General features: G+C 47.1%; 2 protein-coding genes across 2 annotated transcripts; one reads left to right on the top strand and one right to left on the bottom strand.

The window, feature by feature from the left end:
* Window positions 1-4,715: 4,715 nt before the first annotated feature.
* LOC109741141 (1-aminocyclopropane-1-carboxylate oxidase homolog 1) lies at window positions 4,716-6,072 on the top strand. Its single transcript, XM_020300220.4, has one exon. It carries the CDS (start codon window positions 4,723-4,725, stop codon window positions 5,911-5,913), a length of 1,191 nt encoding a protein of 396 aa, XP_020155809.2. The 5' UTR covers window positions 4,716-4,722; the 3' UTR covers window positions 5,914-6,072.
* Window positions 6,073-6,970: 898 nt separating this feature from the next.
* On the bottom strand, window positions 6,971-10,807 carry LOC109741136 (selenium-binding protein 1). The gene is made up of 8 exons (XM_020300216.3): window positions 10,580-10,807; window positions 10,311-10,473; window positions 9,154-9,349; window positions 8,838-9,065; window positions 8,337-8,568; window positions 8,142-8,249; window positions 7,776-8,048; window positions 6,971-7,443 (listed from the first exon to the last, which is right to left on the bottom strand). Exons 2-8 carry the CDS (start codon window positions 10,471-10,473, stop codon window positions 7,159-7,161), a joined length of 1,485 nt encoding a protein of 494 aa, XP_020155805.1. The 5' UTR covers window positions 10,580-10,807; the 3' UTR covers window positions 6,971-7,158.
* Between the last annotated feature and the right edge of the window lie 6,129 nt (window positions 10,808-16,936).

Genomic DNA, 16,936 nt, shown 5'->3' with positions numbered 1-16,936 from the left:
TGGATTGATTCGGGTGCTAACGTTCATGTGTGTGCTGACATCTCCCTGTTTACTTCTTATCAGGTCGCAAGGGATTCTTCCGTCCTAATGGGGAATGGGTCACATGCTTCTGTTCGTGGCATTGGCACGGTGGATCTGAAGTTTACTTCGGGAAAGATCGTGCAACTAAGGAACGTGCAGCATGTCCCTACTATGAACAAGAATCTAGTTAGCGGCTCCCTTCTATGTCGAGATGGATTTAAGGTAGTTTTAGAGTCCAATAAAGTAATCGTGTCAAGATTTGGACAATTTATAGGAAAAGGCTATGAGTGCGGAGGCTTGTTCCGCTTTTCTCTTTCAGATTTTTGCAATAAGTCAATAAACCAAATTTGTGCTAGTGTTAATGATGATGCAAGTATTTGGCACTCTCGTTTATGTCATATTAATTTTGGTTTAATGTCTCGGCTATCCAGCATGAGTCTAATTCCGAACTTCACAGTTGCCAAAGGTTCTAAGTGCCATAGTTGTGTGCAATCTAAGCAACCTCGAAAGCCTCATAAGGCTGCCGAGGAGAGAAACTTGGCACCTCTAGAACTCATACATTCTGATCTTTGTGAGATGAATGGTGTGTTGACAAAAGGTGGAAAGAGATATTTCATGACTTTGATTGATGATGCGACTAGATTTTGCTATGTTTATTTGTTGCAAACTAAAGATGAAGCATTAGACTACTTTAAAATCTATAAAGCTGAAGTTGAAAATCAACTAGAGAGAAAGATCAAGCGTCTTAGGTCCGATCGTGGTGGAGAGTATTTTCCAAAAGTTTTTGATGAATTTTGTGAGGAACATGGTATTATTCATGAGAGGACGCCTCCCTATTCACCTCAATCAAATGGAGTGGCCGAGAGGAAAAACCGCACATTGACTGACTTGGTGAATGCCATGTTAGACACTGCTGGTTTATCTAAGGCATGGTGGGGGGAGGCTCTATTGACTTCATGTCATGTCCTGAATAGAGTTCCCAACAATAATAAAGAGAAAACCCCTTATGAGGAGTGGGTTGGGAGAAAACCATCACTTTCTTATTTGCGCACTTGGGGATGTTTGGCAAAGGTCAATATTCCTATTCCTAAGAAACGCAAACTTGGACCAAAGACAGTGGATTGTGTCTTTCTAGGGTATGCTCAACGGAGCATTGCTTATAGGTTTTTAGTGGTAAAATCTGAAGTACCTGATATGCATGTTGATACTATAATGGAATCTCGTGATGCAACATTTTTTGAGAACATATTTCCTATGAAAGATATGCATAGCATTGCTAGATTTTCTTCTGAGATAATTCCTGAATCTAGTACAACTGATGAATATTTCGAACAATCACATGAGGAAGTCCTTGAGAAGGATAACAATGAAGTTCCTAGAAGGAACAAGAGACAAAAGATTGCAAAATCCTTTGGTGATGATTTCATTGTATACCTTGTGGACGACACACCCAAGACGATTGCAGAAGCATATGCATCTCCGGATGTAGATGATTGGAAAGAAGCTGTTCATAATGAGATGGACTCAATTCTTTCTAATGGAACTTGGGAACTAACTGATAGACCATATGGTTGTAAACCTGTGGGCTGTAAGTGGGTGTTCAAAAAGAAGCTGAAGCCTGATGGTACTATTGATAAGTACAAGGTGCGGCTAGTGGCCAAGGGCTACACTCAGAAAGAAGGCGAAGATTATTTTGACACCTATTCACCCGTTGCTAGAATGACCACCATTCGAGTGTTACTTTCCTTGGCTGCCTCTTATGGTCTTATCATTCATCAAATGGATGTAAAGACAGCTTTTCTCAATGGAGAGTTGGAAGAGGAGATCTATATGGATCAGCCTGACGGGTTTGTGGTAAAGGGTGAAGAGAGAAAGGTGTGCAAGTTGTTAAAATCTTTGTATGGTCTGAAACAGGCACCTAAGCAATGGCATGAGAAGTTTGAAAGAACTCTGACTTCTGCAGGATTTGTCATTAACGAGGCTGATAGGTGTGTTTACTATCGCCATGGTGGGGGCAATAGTGTCATATTATGTTTGTATGTGGACGACATACTGATCTTTGGTACAAACATTAATGCAATTAATGAGGTCAAGTCTTTTCTATCGAAAAGTTTTGACATGAAAGATCTGGGAGAAGCCGATGTAATTCTAAACATCAAACTTATTAAGGATGAGAGTGGGATTACATTAACGCAATCTCACTATGTTGAGAAGGTCTTGAACCGATTCGGTTTTATGGATAGCAAGCCTTCTCCAACACCTTATGATCCCAGCGTGACACTCAGAAAGAACAAGAAAGAAACGAGAGATCAATTAAGATACTCTTAAATTGTCGGTTCACTCATGTACTTAGCTAGCGCTACAAGACCAGATATCTCTTTTGCTGTGAGCAAACTGAGTAGGTTCATGTCCAACCCGGGTGATGATCATTGGCATGCACTAGAAAGGGTCTTGTGCTATCTGAGAGGTACTATAAGTTACGGAATTACTTATTCAGGGCATCCTGCTGTGCTAGAAGGATATAGTGATTCAAATTGGATCTCCGATGTTGATGTACTTTACGCAACAAGTGGGTATGTATTTACTCATGGTGGTGGCGCAGTGTCATGGAGGTCTTGCAAGCAAACCATATTGACGAGGTCAACTATGGAAGCAGAATTAACTGCTTTGGACACAGCTACTGTTGAGGCAGAATGGCTGCGTGAGCTCTTGATGGACTTGCCGGTTGTTGAAAAACCTGTACCGGCTATTCTTATGAATTGTGATAACCAAACGGTTATCGCTAAAGTGAACAATTCTAAAGATAATGCAAAGTCATCAAGACACGTGAAAAGACGTTTGAAGTCTGTCAGGAAGTTGAGAAACTCCGGAGTAATAACTGTTACGTATATACAAACAGACAAAAACCTGGCAGATCCCTTTACAAAGGGACTATCACGAAATGTGATAGATATTGCATCGATGGAGATGGGTATGAGACCCATAGATGTTACACCATAGTAGTAACCCAACCTTTGTGATCGGAGATCCCGTGAATTAGGATCTGGGAAGAACAAGCTATTGGTTAACTAAGGAGAGTAATAACTTATGATCGTCTCCAAGTGAAGATGCAAAACTCTCAGAGCTGTAAGGCTCAGATCTGTAAGGCAGGTTGGCAACATGCCTTAATGTGGTTCTATTGGCTATAATTAGCAAAGATGTTGTCCTACAGAGCAGTCTTGAAAGAACACACCTATATGAGTTCTGATTGTAAACGTCGCAGTCTATGAGATTTGGGTGATCTCTAGTAAGCTCACGAAGAGACCAGGGAGTATGACGTATAAGCTCCAAACCGCGGGGTAGCCTACTGGCGGTCAGGTACTGGTTAAGACTTTGAGTGAAACCTGTTCACACAAAACTAGCAATTCAAGGCATAGTCCATTGTCAAGTTATGAATGGATGTAGCTTAAAGTTCTAGGCAGAAGTTCAACTTAACAGTCTCTGCTGAAACACTGGTATATTAAACAAGTGATGAGAGAAGGCAAATCTCTAAATGGGTATTTGAGATCTGGTGGGGGATTGTTAGAATTAATGGGCTAGGCCCATAGCAATTTCTGAAATCTCAAAGCCCATGTGTAAAATGGCAAGTGGTGGTGCTAAGTTTAGTCCCACCTTGGAAGTTGAAGAAGAGTTGGACCTCTTTATATAGTGGGTTCTCTCCACCACTCTAAATGGTGTGTGAGAAGAGAAAGGGAAAACCACACGCGCGCGCTCGCTCGCCTCGCCTGGCCGGGCCGTGGCGTGGCGTGGCGTGGCGTGGCGAGGCGAGGCGAGGCGAGGCGTACATGCGACATGCGCGTGAATGGTCCGCCGAAATCCGGTCCGTCTCCTTGCAGGAGCGCAGCTTCCTTTTGCCGTTTTATTTTTATGTCTTGGCAGACAAGTTTTTGATTTCTTGTACCGAGTCGGTTTGGGATTGTGGTCGCGACACAATACCGCCTCTGGTCCTAATATATATACAGCTACCGGCTGCGGCCAGAGACACACCGAAAAACACCTAGGGTTTTGCCTCATCTCACAACTTGCGCCGCCATCGTAGTCTACTCCATCCCAAACGCCGGCGTGCATCGGCGCGTGGGAGAGCAGGTCTCCGGAACCGTTCGTCTTTGCGATCCTGCACCGGGAGAGGACGCTCAAATTCGTCATCACGGGTCGTCTTCCGTCCAAGTCGGGCGGTGCTACTCATCGTCGTATTCATCGCCGTCAGCAGCAGATCGTCGCCAACATCGTCATCAACACTGTCGCACCCATAATAGCTAACGATCAGTACGTCCAACATCTTCTGTTCATGTCTGTTTCTACAGCTATTGTTACGTGTTTGCTGCTGTTATGCATGTCTTGCTGTTCTTCTAGTTTGCTAGATTATTGCATGCTAGTATCTCTTCTAGTCATGAATTATTTACTGGAATTAATCATGAACTTGCCTAATATTCCAACACCTAGTTCATTTTTCTTGCCAGTGCTTGCTAAATCATTGAATAGTAAAATCTTGACCAAAATATTAGCAAGCCAAATGTATTTGGCAAGGCAAGCTTAGGCTAAAACCAAACACAACCGAAGACATTGACGCTTTGAGATGTGTGTTCCACAATCCACAAGAGTTGGTTTGGTTTTCCAGCAAATCCGGATAGACGTCGACGTATACACTGCCTGTCAGCAGTCATGGAATGTATGATCAGTAAAGAGCCACGACTACACCGCTCACTTCCACACACACATGCACAAACTGAATTCAAAGGATCGACACACTGCAGAAGCCAGCTCCAATCATCCATGGCCTCCGACCACCGCCTGGGCGCGCTCAAGGCGTTCGACGACACAAAGGCCGGCGTCAAGGGCCTCGTCGACGCGGGAGCCACGGTCGTCCCCCTCATCTTCCACCACGCGCCCGAGTCCCTCAACGACGCGCCCCACCACCACGACCACCAGTTCGCCATCCCGGTCATCGACCTTGCCGGCCTCGCGACACCGTCCGGGCGAGCCTCGGCGGTCGGCGCGGTGAAGGCGGCCGCGGAGACGGTAGGCTTCTTCCAGGTGGTGAACCACGGCGTGCCGGAGGCGGCCATGTCGGCGATGCTCGCGGGGCTGCGGAACTTCATCGAGGAGCCGGTGGAGGCCAAGGCGCCGTACTACACCCGTGACCACGGCCGGCGCGTGAGGTACCAGAGCAACTTCGACCTGTTCCAGTCGCCGGCGGCCAACTGGCGCGACACCCTGTTCATGGATATGGCGCCGGAGCCGCCGGCGCCCGAGGAAATCCCACCGGCGTGCAGGGCAGTCGTCCCAGAGTTCGCGGGGCTGGTGCAGCGGCTGGGGAGCACGCTGCTCGGGCTTCTGTCGGAGGCGCTGGGCCTCCGGCGAGGGCACCTGGAGGAGGATGCCGCGTGCCTAGAGGGGCTGAGCCTCGCCTGCCACTACTACCCGACGTGCCCGGAGCCGCACCTCACGCTGGGCACAACCAAGCACTCCGACCCCAGCTTCATCACCGTGCTCCTCCAGGACGCCGTCGGCGGCCTCCAGGTGCTCGTCGTCGACGACGACAAGCAGAACCCGGCGTGGGTGGACGTGCCGGCAGTGGCGGGGGCGCTGGTGGTGAACGTGGGCGACTACCTGCAGCTCCTGTCCAACGACAGGTTCAAGAGCGTGGAGCACCGCGTGGTGGCCAAGAGCGCGGGGCCGAGGGTGTCGGTGGCCTGCTTCTTCCGGACAGACGGGTCGACGAGGGTGCTCGCGCCGATCGTCGCCGACGGCGGCAACGCCCGGTACAGGAACACGACGGTGGACGAAATGGTCAGGCACTACAGGGCCAAGGGCCTCGACGGCGTCTCCTCACTCCAATACGTCAGGATCTAATGAATCTCACCCAAATGTATTTGTTGTGCTTGTGATCGGAATTCATGTTTGGGTTTGAATCATATACCACATCCTATCAACGTAAGATGCTACTATCTTTGTACCCATTCTGTGGTGGAATTGTGGATTTAGTTGGGAATGCAGATCAGATTTAATCCCCTGAGATTCTAACTTACAGGTAGGAAAATAATACAGTAACATGAACTGGAATCCAACAGAACAGAAATCTCCTGCAAATTAAGGGGCAACACAATCAAATGTCAAGTTATTCACTCGAGAGCTGGGACTGAAACTGATTTCAGGCGAGACACTATGATGGCTGATGACTTTCTTCAGCATCTGCCATGGCGGCATGAGCGCCGCAGCTATGCACATACAGACAGAGATACATGATGATCCTGTATCGTTACCGACTGAACTTACCATGCGTGGCCCGTGATGGCCTCACCGCTGGAGTCTCTCAGCTCCTCGTCGCCCTCCTCCTCCGGAGATACCTTTCGCAATACTCTGAACAGATAATTGGAATTTGTCCTTGAGAAGAATAATAATCCGTTTGATCACATAGAAATGGAATGCAGAGGTGCTGGTGCAAAAGCTTGCATCTCATCGACACTCGTATGATATATCTTGTCGGTGAACCAAATGTTAGGGGATTTGTAAGGGTAAGCCTCTGTCGGTTAAATTTGTTAGATACTATCAAATCTGTATGTACACAGTTTAAATGCTCGTAAGTATAATGTAAGCTAATGCACCATCATTCCCTTCCAGTAGTACTCCAGTTGGGAAGAAGATTGGACATCTGACCAAACAGGCACTAGTAAGCTACCATGGAACTACAAGGAGATCCACCCCGACCAATCAACTAACATATGTAATTTTGGTTACAAGATCATGCATGCTGTTGGTTGCAAGAAAGACTATTTGATTTTGGTGAAATAGCATTATATCTCTGGTTAATATAGGGCAATTGCATGTGTTACTTTGCTTCCAGCTCAATCATTCTCGATAAGAAAATTTCAAGCAGAAGATATAGCAAGGCCTTCAACAGCATCAGAAATTTCAGAATCAGAGGCAACTCTTATTAGGGCTGAAGCTCCCATGAAGCCAATGTCAGAGGTTCTATCAGGAACTTATTCCAATTGATACCACATCACATACAACACCACAGGCAGGGAAGAAACCGTTTTAATTACAGTGAGCTTAACACCATGGATCTCCAGCTGCCTGTGTCCTACACCCTTCCTCCTAGATCCATATGTCAGAGGTGCAGTCTCCACCAGGATATCTCATCTCATGGGCCAAGGAGGGACCTTCAGGCTCGGTCCCGAAATCAACAAAGAAGTTGGGGTTGACAGCCAGCCCTCCTTCCTCAGCGTCGACGTCGATCTGCAACATGTGAGATCCCTTCTTGAGAAGGTCAGGGCCGTAGAACTGCTCGTCCCACCGGCTGAAGAGAGAGTTGGTCACATACACCCTCTTGCCGTCCAAGCTCAGCTGAATCATCTGCGGCCCACCTCTAAGCCGATGACCCTGAATACAAGACACATGGTATGTCAGAGTAATGTTGAGTGACTAGAAATAACTATGTTCCAAATATTGCAGTTTCATTGGATCATTCGGTTTAGTTGAGAACAAATATAGCAGCATTGCAAGCCGGATGTGTTCCAGTAGGTACTTGAATCACTCATCAGTTGAACTATATGTAACCAGTATCGAATTGTAAAATCTGGTTATTTTGTATAAAAGATACACAAGATATCCTGAAGAATGTAACTTTTTTTTTTGAACCGGGCATTACCCCTTGAAGAATGTAACTTATGTACGAATCAATTAAGATTTAAGAGGAGTACTATAGAGTTTACCTTGACTTGGGGCACAGCATACTGCTCTTCTTTGTCATCGTCGGTCACATAGACAACATCACTGCCCTTTTGAAGAAGCCCACCTACATATACTTGTCCAGCCAACACAGGCTTTGCAGGGTCCTCAATGTTGTACTGCCTGATATCCCCATGAAGCCAGTTGACCAAGTAGAGATAGCGGTCATCGAGAGAGATGACAAAGTCAGTTATCAATCCTGGCATTTCTGGCAGCATCCAGTTGCGCACCTTCAATGGTTCTATGGATATAGCTACCTACAAATACAGGCACAAGAAGTGTAAGTAAAATGAAAATAAACTTCATTATGTGTGAAAGAAGTAGGCATTAGCACGTCATTGCGGACAAACCTCATGGCTCCATGATCCATCTGCAGTTTTGAAGAATCTCACCATGTTGCTTGTTAAAGCACAGCCAACATAGCCAGTGTCCTTTGATGGGTCATGTAAAAACCTCACCTGCAGAGAAGACAAAATGAGAACTATGGTTATATGATATATGGGTGAATTATTGGACTTCTGTACTCTTTAGTATTTGATACGCACCTCCAGCGGAAGAAGACCTGTACTGCCTAGATCCAGAGTCTGCTTGAGCTCACCACCAGGCCAGTCATACACATGCAGGTGCCTCCCATAGAGACCATCCTGGACATGCTGAAGATCAAAACCTGTCCTGAAAGCGGCCGGGGCTCCCCATGAAGAACTAATCATCGTCTTGTGACGAGGCTGGTACCAGAAATCATAGCCAAACAGGGGGCTGTGACCTGGCTTCTCCCAACTACAAGTAGCAAGTGGTTTATCAATACAACTGGAGCCACTACAAACTTTCTGCTTCTCAAAAGTAAGACATCAATATTAAGGATTCTAAAAACTAACATTTCTGCAGACTTTGTAAGATGTAAATCAGCAGGCATTGGTTTGATAATTCTGATATGCATCAGCATGAGATGCTTTCATTTGAAGTGATAATATGTCAGGCAATGTTGAGCTTAGTCCTATGTTATGTTTCCATGTCAATGGTACCAAAATTGTGGGCAAAATACTTACCGTCCTTTGACGTTAAATTCTGAATCCAACAGGAGAAAGCCATTGCCAGCAGCATTTCCCTCCTTGTCTCCCAGGCAGGAAATCATTATATCGCCAGTTGCAAGACAATGGGATGTGTGAGGGAACCCAAGCCCAGTCTTCTCAGCAATGTCCTCAGCCTGGACAACCTTGTGCAGAGCAGGCGCCCTTGGATCCTTCGCGGTGTCGACCACATACACGCGACCAGACCTGTGAAGAGCCACCAGAGCAGCATTATAGACTCAGCTCAAATTCAACCGTTCGTCCATCTGATCATCGTCGCTCCATAGATACTCACAGCAATGAAGGAAGAATCAAGAAGCGCCGGCTCGTGGATGCATCGCCGTGGCAGGAGCTGCAGGCGTTCCAGCCAGAGTGATGCAGCTCGTCGCCGATGTGGGTGGCCGGGAGCCTGTGGATCACCTGGGAGTAGGTCGCAGAATTGGGGTCGACGTCCACCGTGGCCAGGTAATCCGGCTTGTCGATTCCAGTACCTGCAAAATTCAGTACAATCAGGCAATCAGCAAAACTTCACACAATCAGGCAATCAACCTGTACAAAGGCACACCCGTACATCTCGTCATGTTCACATGGTTTGTTCTGCCTTCAGAAACTGCCATGAAGGGAGGCCATGTGAAGCTCAGAAACAGACAGGGACTGAACTAGACGGTTCTGAATGATCCACGACTCAGCCAACTTGGGCTCTTGTGTAACAGCCAATGGCAGTTTCTGCCATGGAGGGCACATGCATGCTGCGTGCATATGTATAGTACTGTACTTATTACATATCAGAATTAAAGACTGTCTATATGGTTACCCATTACATTAAGTTCGACGGGCTAAAAATACTCCGGCCCAGTGTCTACACCAAAGCACGAAAAATGGCACATCTCTGACGAAAAAAATTGCCATATGCGGAGTAATCGGAGATCTGAACCAAGGCTCTCTTTTTTCTTTTTGCGTGGACCAAGGCTTATTATTAGGAAGTTAGAATAGCAAAGCATATGCCAATATTCTTCCTGTCCTTATTTAGTCATCTCTGACACCCAAATTAGGAATTTAATATGTTTACTCATTTGCTTCAAATATTAGGAATTTAATCCTGGAAGTCTCTTTCTCAACTAGGAGTTATATGGAATCTGAGTATATTAGAAAGAGACTTCCAGGATTAAATTAAGTGGCATGTCCATCTCAGATTCTCAGTCCAGTCCAGGTTAAGTTAAGCCTGTGCAAGCTCCTCCTCCTGCTGCTGTTGTTGCTGTACTACTCTACGTCCCTATACTTAATTATAAAAACCTGTAACGGAATCCTAATTGCTCGCCCGAGATCTAGGCGCAAACCGCACTGCGGGTGTCAGCGGTGTGCGCGTGCGTTGGCCGTGCCGTGCGTATGAGCAGCCTTTTTTCAGTGCTGGAACTTGCATGAGGAGGGTCGGGCGGAAGGAAGGATTGGTACCATTGTAGACGCAGGTGACGTAGAGGAGCCCCTCGCGCGGGCCCTTCTCCATGGCCTCCCTGGGCGTGGCGTACCCGGGCCCCTTCGCCGCGCAGCACCCCGCCCCGGCGCCGTTCGCCTTCGCCGCCGCCGGCACCGCTGCGTCAGCCACCGCTGCGGCCATCTGTGATCTCAGGACGCCCGAATTAGTTAACCCCTCTGACGGAAGGAAAACGCGGCCGCCGGAGAGCAGCTGACGGAGGAGAGAGCCGAGCTGAGTGCTGACTCACCGGAGCGCAGGAGGAGGTAGTTGGTTTTTCTTCTGTTGTGCGAGAGGAACAGAGGAGAGAACAGAGATGGTGGTGGTGGGACTGCCCGCCCGGGAGACAGGGGTAATATAGAGGGGAGGCTGACTTTGGCCGCCACGTGGGCGGAGGGGATGCCGCGAGACGCGCCTCGCGATGCGTGCGGATTGCTATAGGGGGGCAAGGCCGCAAGGGAGGCCGGAGGCGTGGCGAGTGAACCTGGGCCCGGGGCGTGGGCAAGGCGTCGTCGTATCTGGACGATAATGCGGCTGCCTGCGTGGCGGGCGGGATCGATCCGTCCAGGAACTGGGGTTGGAGAAAGCTTGGACCTACGTACGGGGAGAAAGCTCGGCGCGTCCCGATCCGGGGCCTCGCGGTCGCAGCCGTGAGCCGTCCGTCTTGGCCGGAGCCTGCGTGCGTAGGCGCGCACGCACGCCACGGGCTCACGCCAAACGGACCGTCCCGTGTGTGTCTGCGTGTGCAACGGACCCTCCAGCTTTGCATTTTTCATAGCAGGAAATTGGCACTTTAATTCGTAAGAGTACTACTGTTTTTTTCATGATAATACGTATCTCATTCATATTATGAAGATCAAAGTACAAGTCACATAATGACCGACATAACAAAACTAAAAAGATAGCAGAACATTTCTGAGCTTGACACCAACGCCCGTTACCTGCCTCCGGCACCAGCACCAGCCATCGAAGAAAAGAATGACAGATCACCTCCTCACCCGAGCTCGACGCAGCTCCATCGATGATATGCAGCTTTGCGGACCCCCAAGGTGGCTCACCAAAAGTGAAGCCATTGACGTTGAATGAAACAGACAGCAACACCTCGGACACGCCATCGAACTCCAGATCTAGCACCCCACCACGACTAAGACGCCGAAGGAGGAAACCATACCTGCCATCCACGAACCACGAACTCAGCACATGTTCTGTCTTTCAGATGTCGTCGATGCAGACCACAGTCTGCATCCGTTCCTGGACTACCTCCCAAGCTCCGCGCCGATGCTGGAGCAAACACCGTCGCAACGGCGGAGCCCGAGGACACAGGTCCACCACATGGATGCCGCCGCCGCCACGCCATCCTTACTTGAACAGACTGTTTTCCAAATCCATCTTCAACCATAGGGTCGATGGCCTCGTCAGGGAAGGATCCGAAGAATCTTTATTCAACACCGTCATCGTCGCCACCGAAGCCAAGACGATGAACAGTCTAAAAACCTAGACTACGAGGAAGTAAAAACAATCCACACGTGTGGATCCGGCGACCCCCCTCACCACCGTTGACCGAGGTCGCCGGCGCAGGGGAGCCGCCGGAGGACGGCCCTGGAAGATTGGCGTCTCCTGGCGGCGGCTAGGGTTGGAGCCGCCAGGGACAAGAGGAACGGCGCTGCTTGTGCCCGGATCTTAAGAGCACTACTGTAATGATCTAAACGCTTTTATATTTCTTTACAAAGGATGTATTTATCTAGATACGGATGTATCTAACACTAAAACGTGTCTAGACACATCTGTATCTAGACAAATCAAAGACGAGCTTTTTGAGACGAAGAGAGTACTAGTGTACTCTTTAATATTAATCTGTACTCCCTCCATCCCAAGTTATATTTGTATCTAAACAAATCAAAGATAACAGATGTAATAGAGTACTCCCTCCGTAAACTAATACAAAAGCGTTTAGAACTGTTGGAAATATTAGCACTTTTCTGATTAGACTAATCCACGAGTAAACAGTAAGCATGGTAAATACGGTATGCATCTCATAGCGATACCTAAGCATACTAGCACGTACTGAACATAGGAGCGAACCATCTATGAGCAGCACATATACGGCTAGCACAAGTACGAGTAAACGAGGGATGAACAAATCACACCCTTTGGTTGGCCAGGCCAACGCGGTGGCGGCAGCAGCAGCCTCGGCGTCGTCCGTGGCCTTCTTCTTGGTGGCGGCGGCGTCTGCCATGGTGTCGATGCAGGGGAAGTAGTGGAAGCAGAGGCGGACGGAGTTGGGGACGGATCGGGAGCAGTCGCGTCGAGACGCTCCCCAAAAACCTTATTACCATTCTCCCGGGAAGAATCTCGAACGACAGGGTTCCGAAGGCACCTGCTCTCCCGACCAACCGTGCACGCGGTCGTCGGGATGGGATCGCCGGAGGCAGCACAACGTGAGGAACAGTAGATGACAGCTAGGTTACGCGAGAGGGAGTGAGTGAACCGAACTGTTTCACTCCACTGGCCAGAGCCTTCTTATGTAGTCCGTCGGGTAGAAAGTCATGGGCCTGGCGGAGGCCCACGACCGAGTCGACGCACTCCCGGGAAGGGAGTCGTCATTCCCGGAGAAGGGTCGAACACCCGCGAACGGAGTCGACGAATCCCGGGAACGCAAGTCAGCCCACTGTCCAACGTCTCGGACAGTGGCCCACCTGGCAGCGACTCATCCCTGATTAATTAATTCATTCCTGAGCGGCAAAAATAATCTTCGGCTCGGCTCATTCACGCAACCCGCGGCGCGCGCGCGTCGTGACGAGGCGAGGCGTGGTGAGGCAGGCGGCGGAGGAGGAGGAGCGCGCGTGTACCACTCCTCTTCCCAAGTTCCCAATGGCAAGTGGTAGAGCAGCCCTTATAAAGGGGTCTCAACTCTCCTCAACTAGCAAGGTGGGACTAAACTTCCCACCACCTGCCATACCATACATGGGCCTCAAGATTAACCAGGAATCATTGTTCATATGGGCCTAAAGCCCGTCTATGATTCAAAAATCCCCCACCAGATCTCGAGGCACATAAGTTTGTCAACTGTTCCAACCAATGTTTGATATATCAGAAATTTCAGTGGAGACTATTAAGTTGAACTTTCACCTAGAGCAACAGGATTAGACTTCTTCACAACTGAACAATGGACTATGCCTTGAATTGTCAGTTTGGCGTGCAGAAGTTTTGCCTATTGTCAGCTGCTACGTGGCTGCCGAAGGCTAAACCCCGCGGGTGGAGCTTAATAGTCATACTCCGTACCTTCTCATGAGCTTCCTAGAGATTACCCAATCTCATAGACTGTAACCAGCAGTCGGGCTCACATAGATGTGTTCCTCCAAAGAATGCTCTGTAGGTTAGCATCTTGCTTACACAAGCTTTGGAACACTGATAACCCACAAGTATAGGGGATCGCAATAGTTTTCGAGGGTAGAGTATTCAACCCAAATTTATAGATTCGACACAAGGGGAGCCAAAGAATATTTGAAGGTATTAGCAGCTGAGTTGTCAATTCAACCACACCTGGAGATTAATTATCTGCAGCAAAGTGATCAGTAGCAAAGTAGTTTGATAGTTTTGATAGTAGTGACAGCAGCAACGGTAACAGTAACAGTGATAGCAGTAATTTTGTAGCAAGTGTAACAGTGATGATAGCAGTAGTAACGCAGCAAGATCAATATAAATAAATTCGTAGGCATTGGATCGGTGACTTGTTGGATGATATTCATCCTGTAACAGTTATAACCTAGGGCGAGGCACTAGCTCCTGTTCATCGATATAATGTAGGCATGTATTTCGTAAATAGTCATACGTGCTTTATTAAAAGAACTTGCATGACATCTTTTGTCCTACCCTCCCGTGGCAGCGGGGTCCATATTGGAAACTAAGGGATATTAAGGCCTCCTTTTAATAGAGAACCGGAACAAAGCATTAACACATAGTGAATACATGAACTCCTCAAACTACGGTCATCACCGAGAGTGGGCCCGGTTGTTGTCACTCCGGGGTTGTCGGATCATAACATGTAGTAGGTGACTATAACTTGCAAGATCGGATTAAAACATGGATATAATGATGAATTCATAAACGGTTTAGATCTGAGTTCATGGCACCCGGGCCCAAAGTGACAAGCATTAAGCATAGCAAAGTCATAGCAACATCAATCTAAGAACATAGTGGATACTAGGGATCAGGCCCTAACAAAACTAACTCGATTACATGATGGATCTCATCCAACTCCTCACCGACCAGCGAGCCTATGAAGGAATTACTCACTCCCGATGGGGAGCATCATGGAATTGGCGATGGAGATTGGTTGGTGATGACGAAGAACGAAGATCCCCCTCTTCGGAGCCCCAAACGGACTCCAGATCTGCCCTCCCAAGGAAGAACAGGGCTTGGCGACGGCTCCGTCTCGTGGATCGCGATAATTCTTTCTCCCTGATTTTTTTCTGGAAAAATGTGATTTTATAATATTAGGGGGGTCGTTAGCGGGGCCACCAGTTGGGTACAACCCACCTGGGCGCGCCAGGAGAGGGGGGCGCGCCCTGGTGGGTTGTGCCCAACCAGGGGCCCCTCTCTAGTGGGTCTTGGCTCCAGAAATTCTTATTATTGATATAAAAAATCCTTGCAAAGTTTCATTCCATTCCAAGAACTTTTATTTTTGCACAAAAACGACACCATGGTAGTTCTGCTGAAAACAGCGTCAGTCTGGGGTTAGTTTCATTCAAATCATGCAAATTAGAGTCCAAAACAAGAGGAAAAACATGAGAAAAAGTAGATACGTTGAAGACGTATCAACTCCCCCAAGCTTAACCTTTGCTTGTCCTCAAGCAATTCAGTTGATAAACTGAAAGTGAGAAAGAAAAACTTTTACGAACTCTTTTGCTCTTGTTTGCATAAATAAGCTTAAGCAGCACCCATGTTTTCAACCAGCATTATAACTAACCATGTCGACAATAACTCTTAAAGATTATATTGACTTATATCAATGACATAATCAGCTAGCGAGCAATAATAAGATATCTCAAACAGCAACACGTTGTCAAAACAACCATGATATAATATGACAATAATGGTATCTTGCTAGACCTTTCTGAGACCACAAAACATAAATGCAGAGCACCACCAAAGTTCAAGCGCGACTAAACATTGTAATTCATGGTAGAAAAGATCCAGTCATGATGCACCCAACATTAGCTATACATAATGCATAAATCATGACAGCTGTACTCTACTCAGATTCTGGCGCTTGTTTTAGAAGGTGATGGCACAACATAAAAGTAAATAGAAAGTCCCTTCGCAGAGGGAAGCAGGGATTTGCAGAGGTGCCAGATCTCAATTTTTAAAACAAAGATAAATGATATTTTGAGACATGCACCTTTCTTATTCACTTCACGACCATCAGTTATCAACATCTTCCATGCTAAGCATGCTAGTGGCGGTTCCCAAGCGATAAAAGTAAAGGTCTTGACTCCATTGGGAGTTTTTGTTTGATTATTTAAGAGATGAACTCTTTTTCATGTTTGCAGTTTGGGACTGGGCACCCCTATTACCGCCCATTTTCTCGTGCGATGGCGAGTGAATAAACACTCGACCTACGAATAACCCGCTTAGCACGGAAGATATCGACCACCTCCTGTCGTTCCATGAACGATCCAGGCACACAGAAAGGATAATTTTTAGAAGTTTTTAGAGGTGGCACATGCAAATTTACTCAGGACGGCAGGGTAATACCGCATATAGGTAGGTATGGTGGACTCATCTGGAATAACTTTGGGTTCAAGGTTTTTGATGTACAAGCAGAATTCCCACTTAGTACAGGCGAAGGCTAGCAATTTAGATTGAGAAGCGGCCAGTTAGAGAGCAACAACGATCATAACCATGCATTATGCATAAGTAACATTGGACATTAGCATGAGTAGGATATGAACACCATGAACATAAATATCATAGAGGCTATGTTGGTTTTGATTCAACTACATGCGTAAACATGTGCCAAGTCAAGCCACTCGAACATTCAGAGGAGGATACCATATCATCATACTACATCGCAATCATTTTAACGCTATGTTGATATCCAGGATAAATCATTATCAACTCCCAGCTACTTATGCATGGCATGAGAAACTATAATCTCTAATTGTCATTGCAAACATGTTTAATCATAATGGGCTGAAGCCTGGATACTAGGCTAAACATATTTACACAAACAGAACAGGTCGAGTTCATACCAGTTTCTCTCTGCCACGTCCAGCTCATCGAATATCGTCATTATTGCCTTTCACTTGCACGACCGAACGATATGAAAATAATAATAGTGCAAGAGTGTCGTGGACTAAGCTGGAATCTGCAAACATTTTATTCAACGGGAGAAGACAAGGTAAAATGAGCTCTTTATTAGATCAACAGTTATTCATATGAGAGCCACTCAACATTTTCATCGTGGTCTTCTCCTCGGTAGGACTCGAATAAAAAGAAAAGAAATTCAGAGAAACACACTGAAATATTTTTGGAGTTTTTGGTTTTCTTCAACAAGCAAATAAAAGGGAAAAGCAAAAACGAGAAAAACTATTTACATGGGAAA

The sequence above is a fragment of the Aegilops tauschii genome, chromosome 3 (genome assembly GCF_002575655.3).
Source record: "Aegilops tauschii subsp. strangulata cultivar AL8/78 chromosome 3, Aet v6.0, whole genome shotgun sequence".
NCBI classification, from domain to species: Eukaryota; Viridiplantae; Streptophyta; class Magnoliopsida; order Poales; family Poaceae; genus Aegilops; species Aegilops tauschii.
Note: the sequence above shows the minus strand (reverse complement) of the source record. Positions and strands in the feature narration are given on the sequence as shown.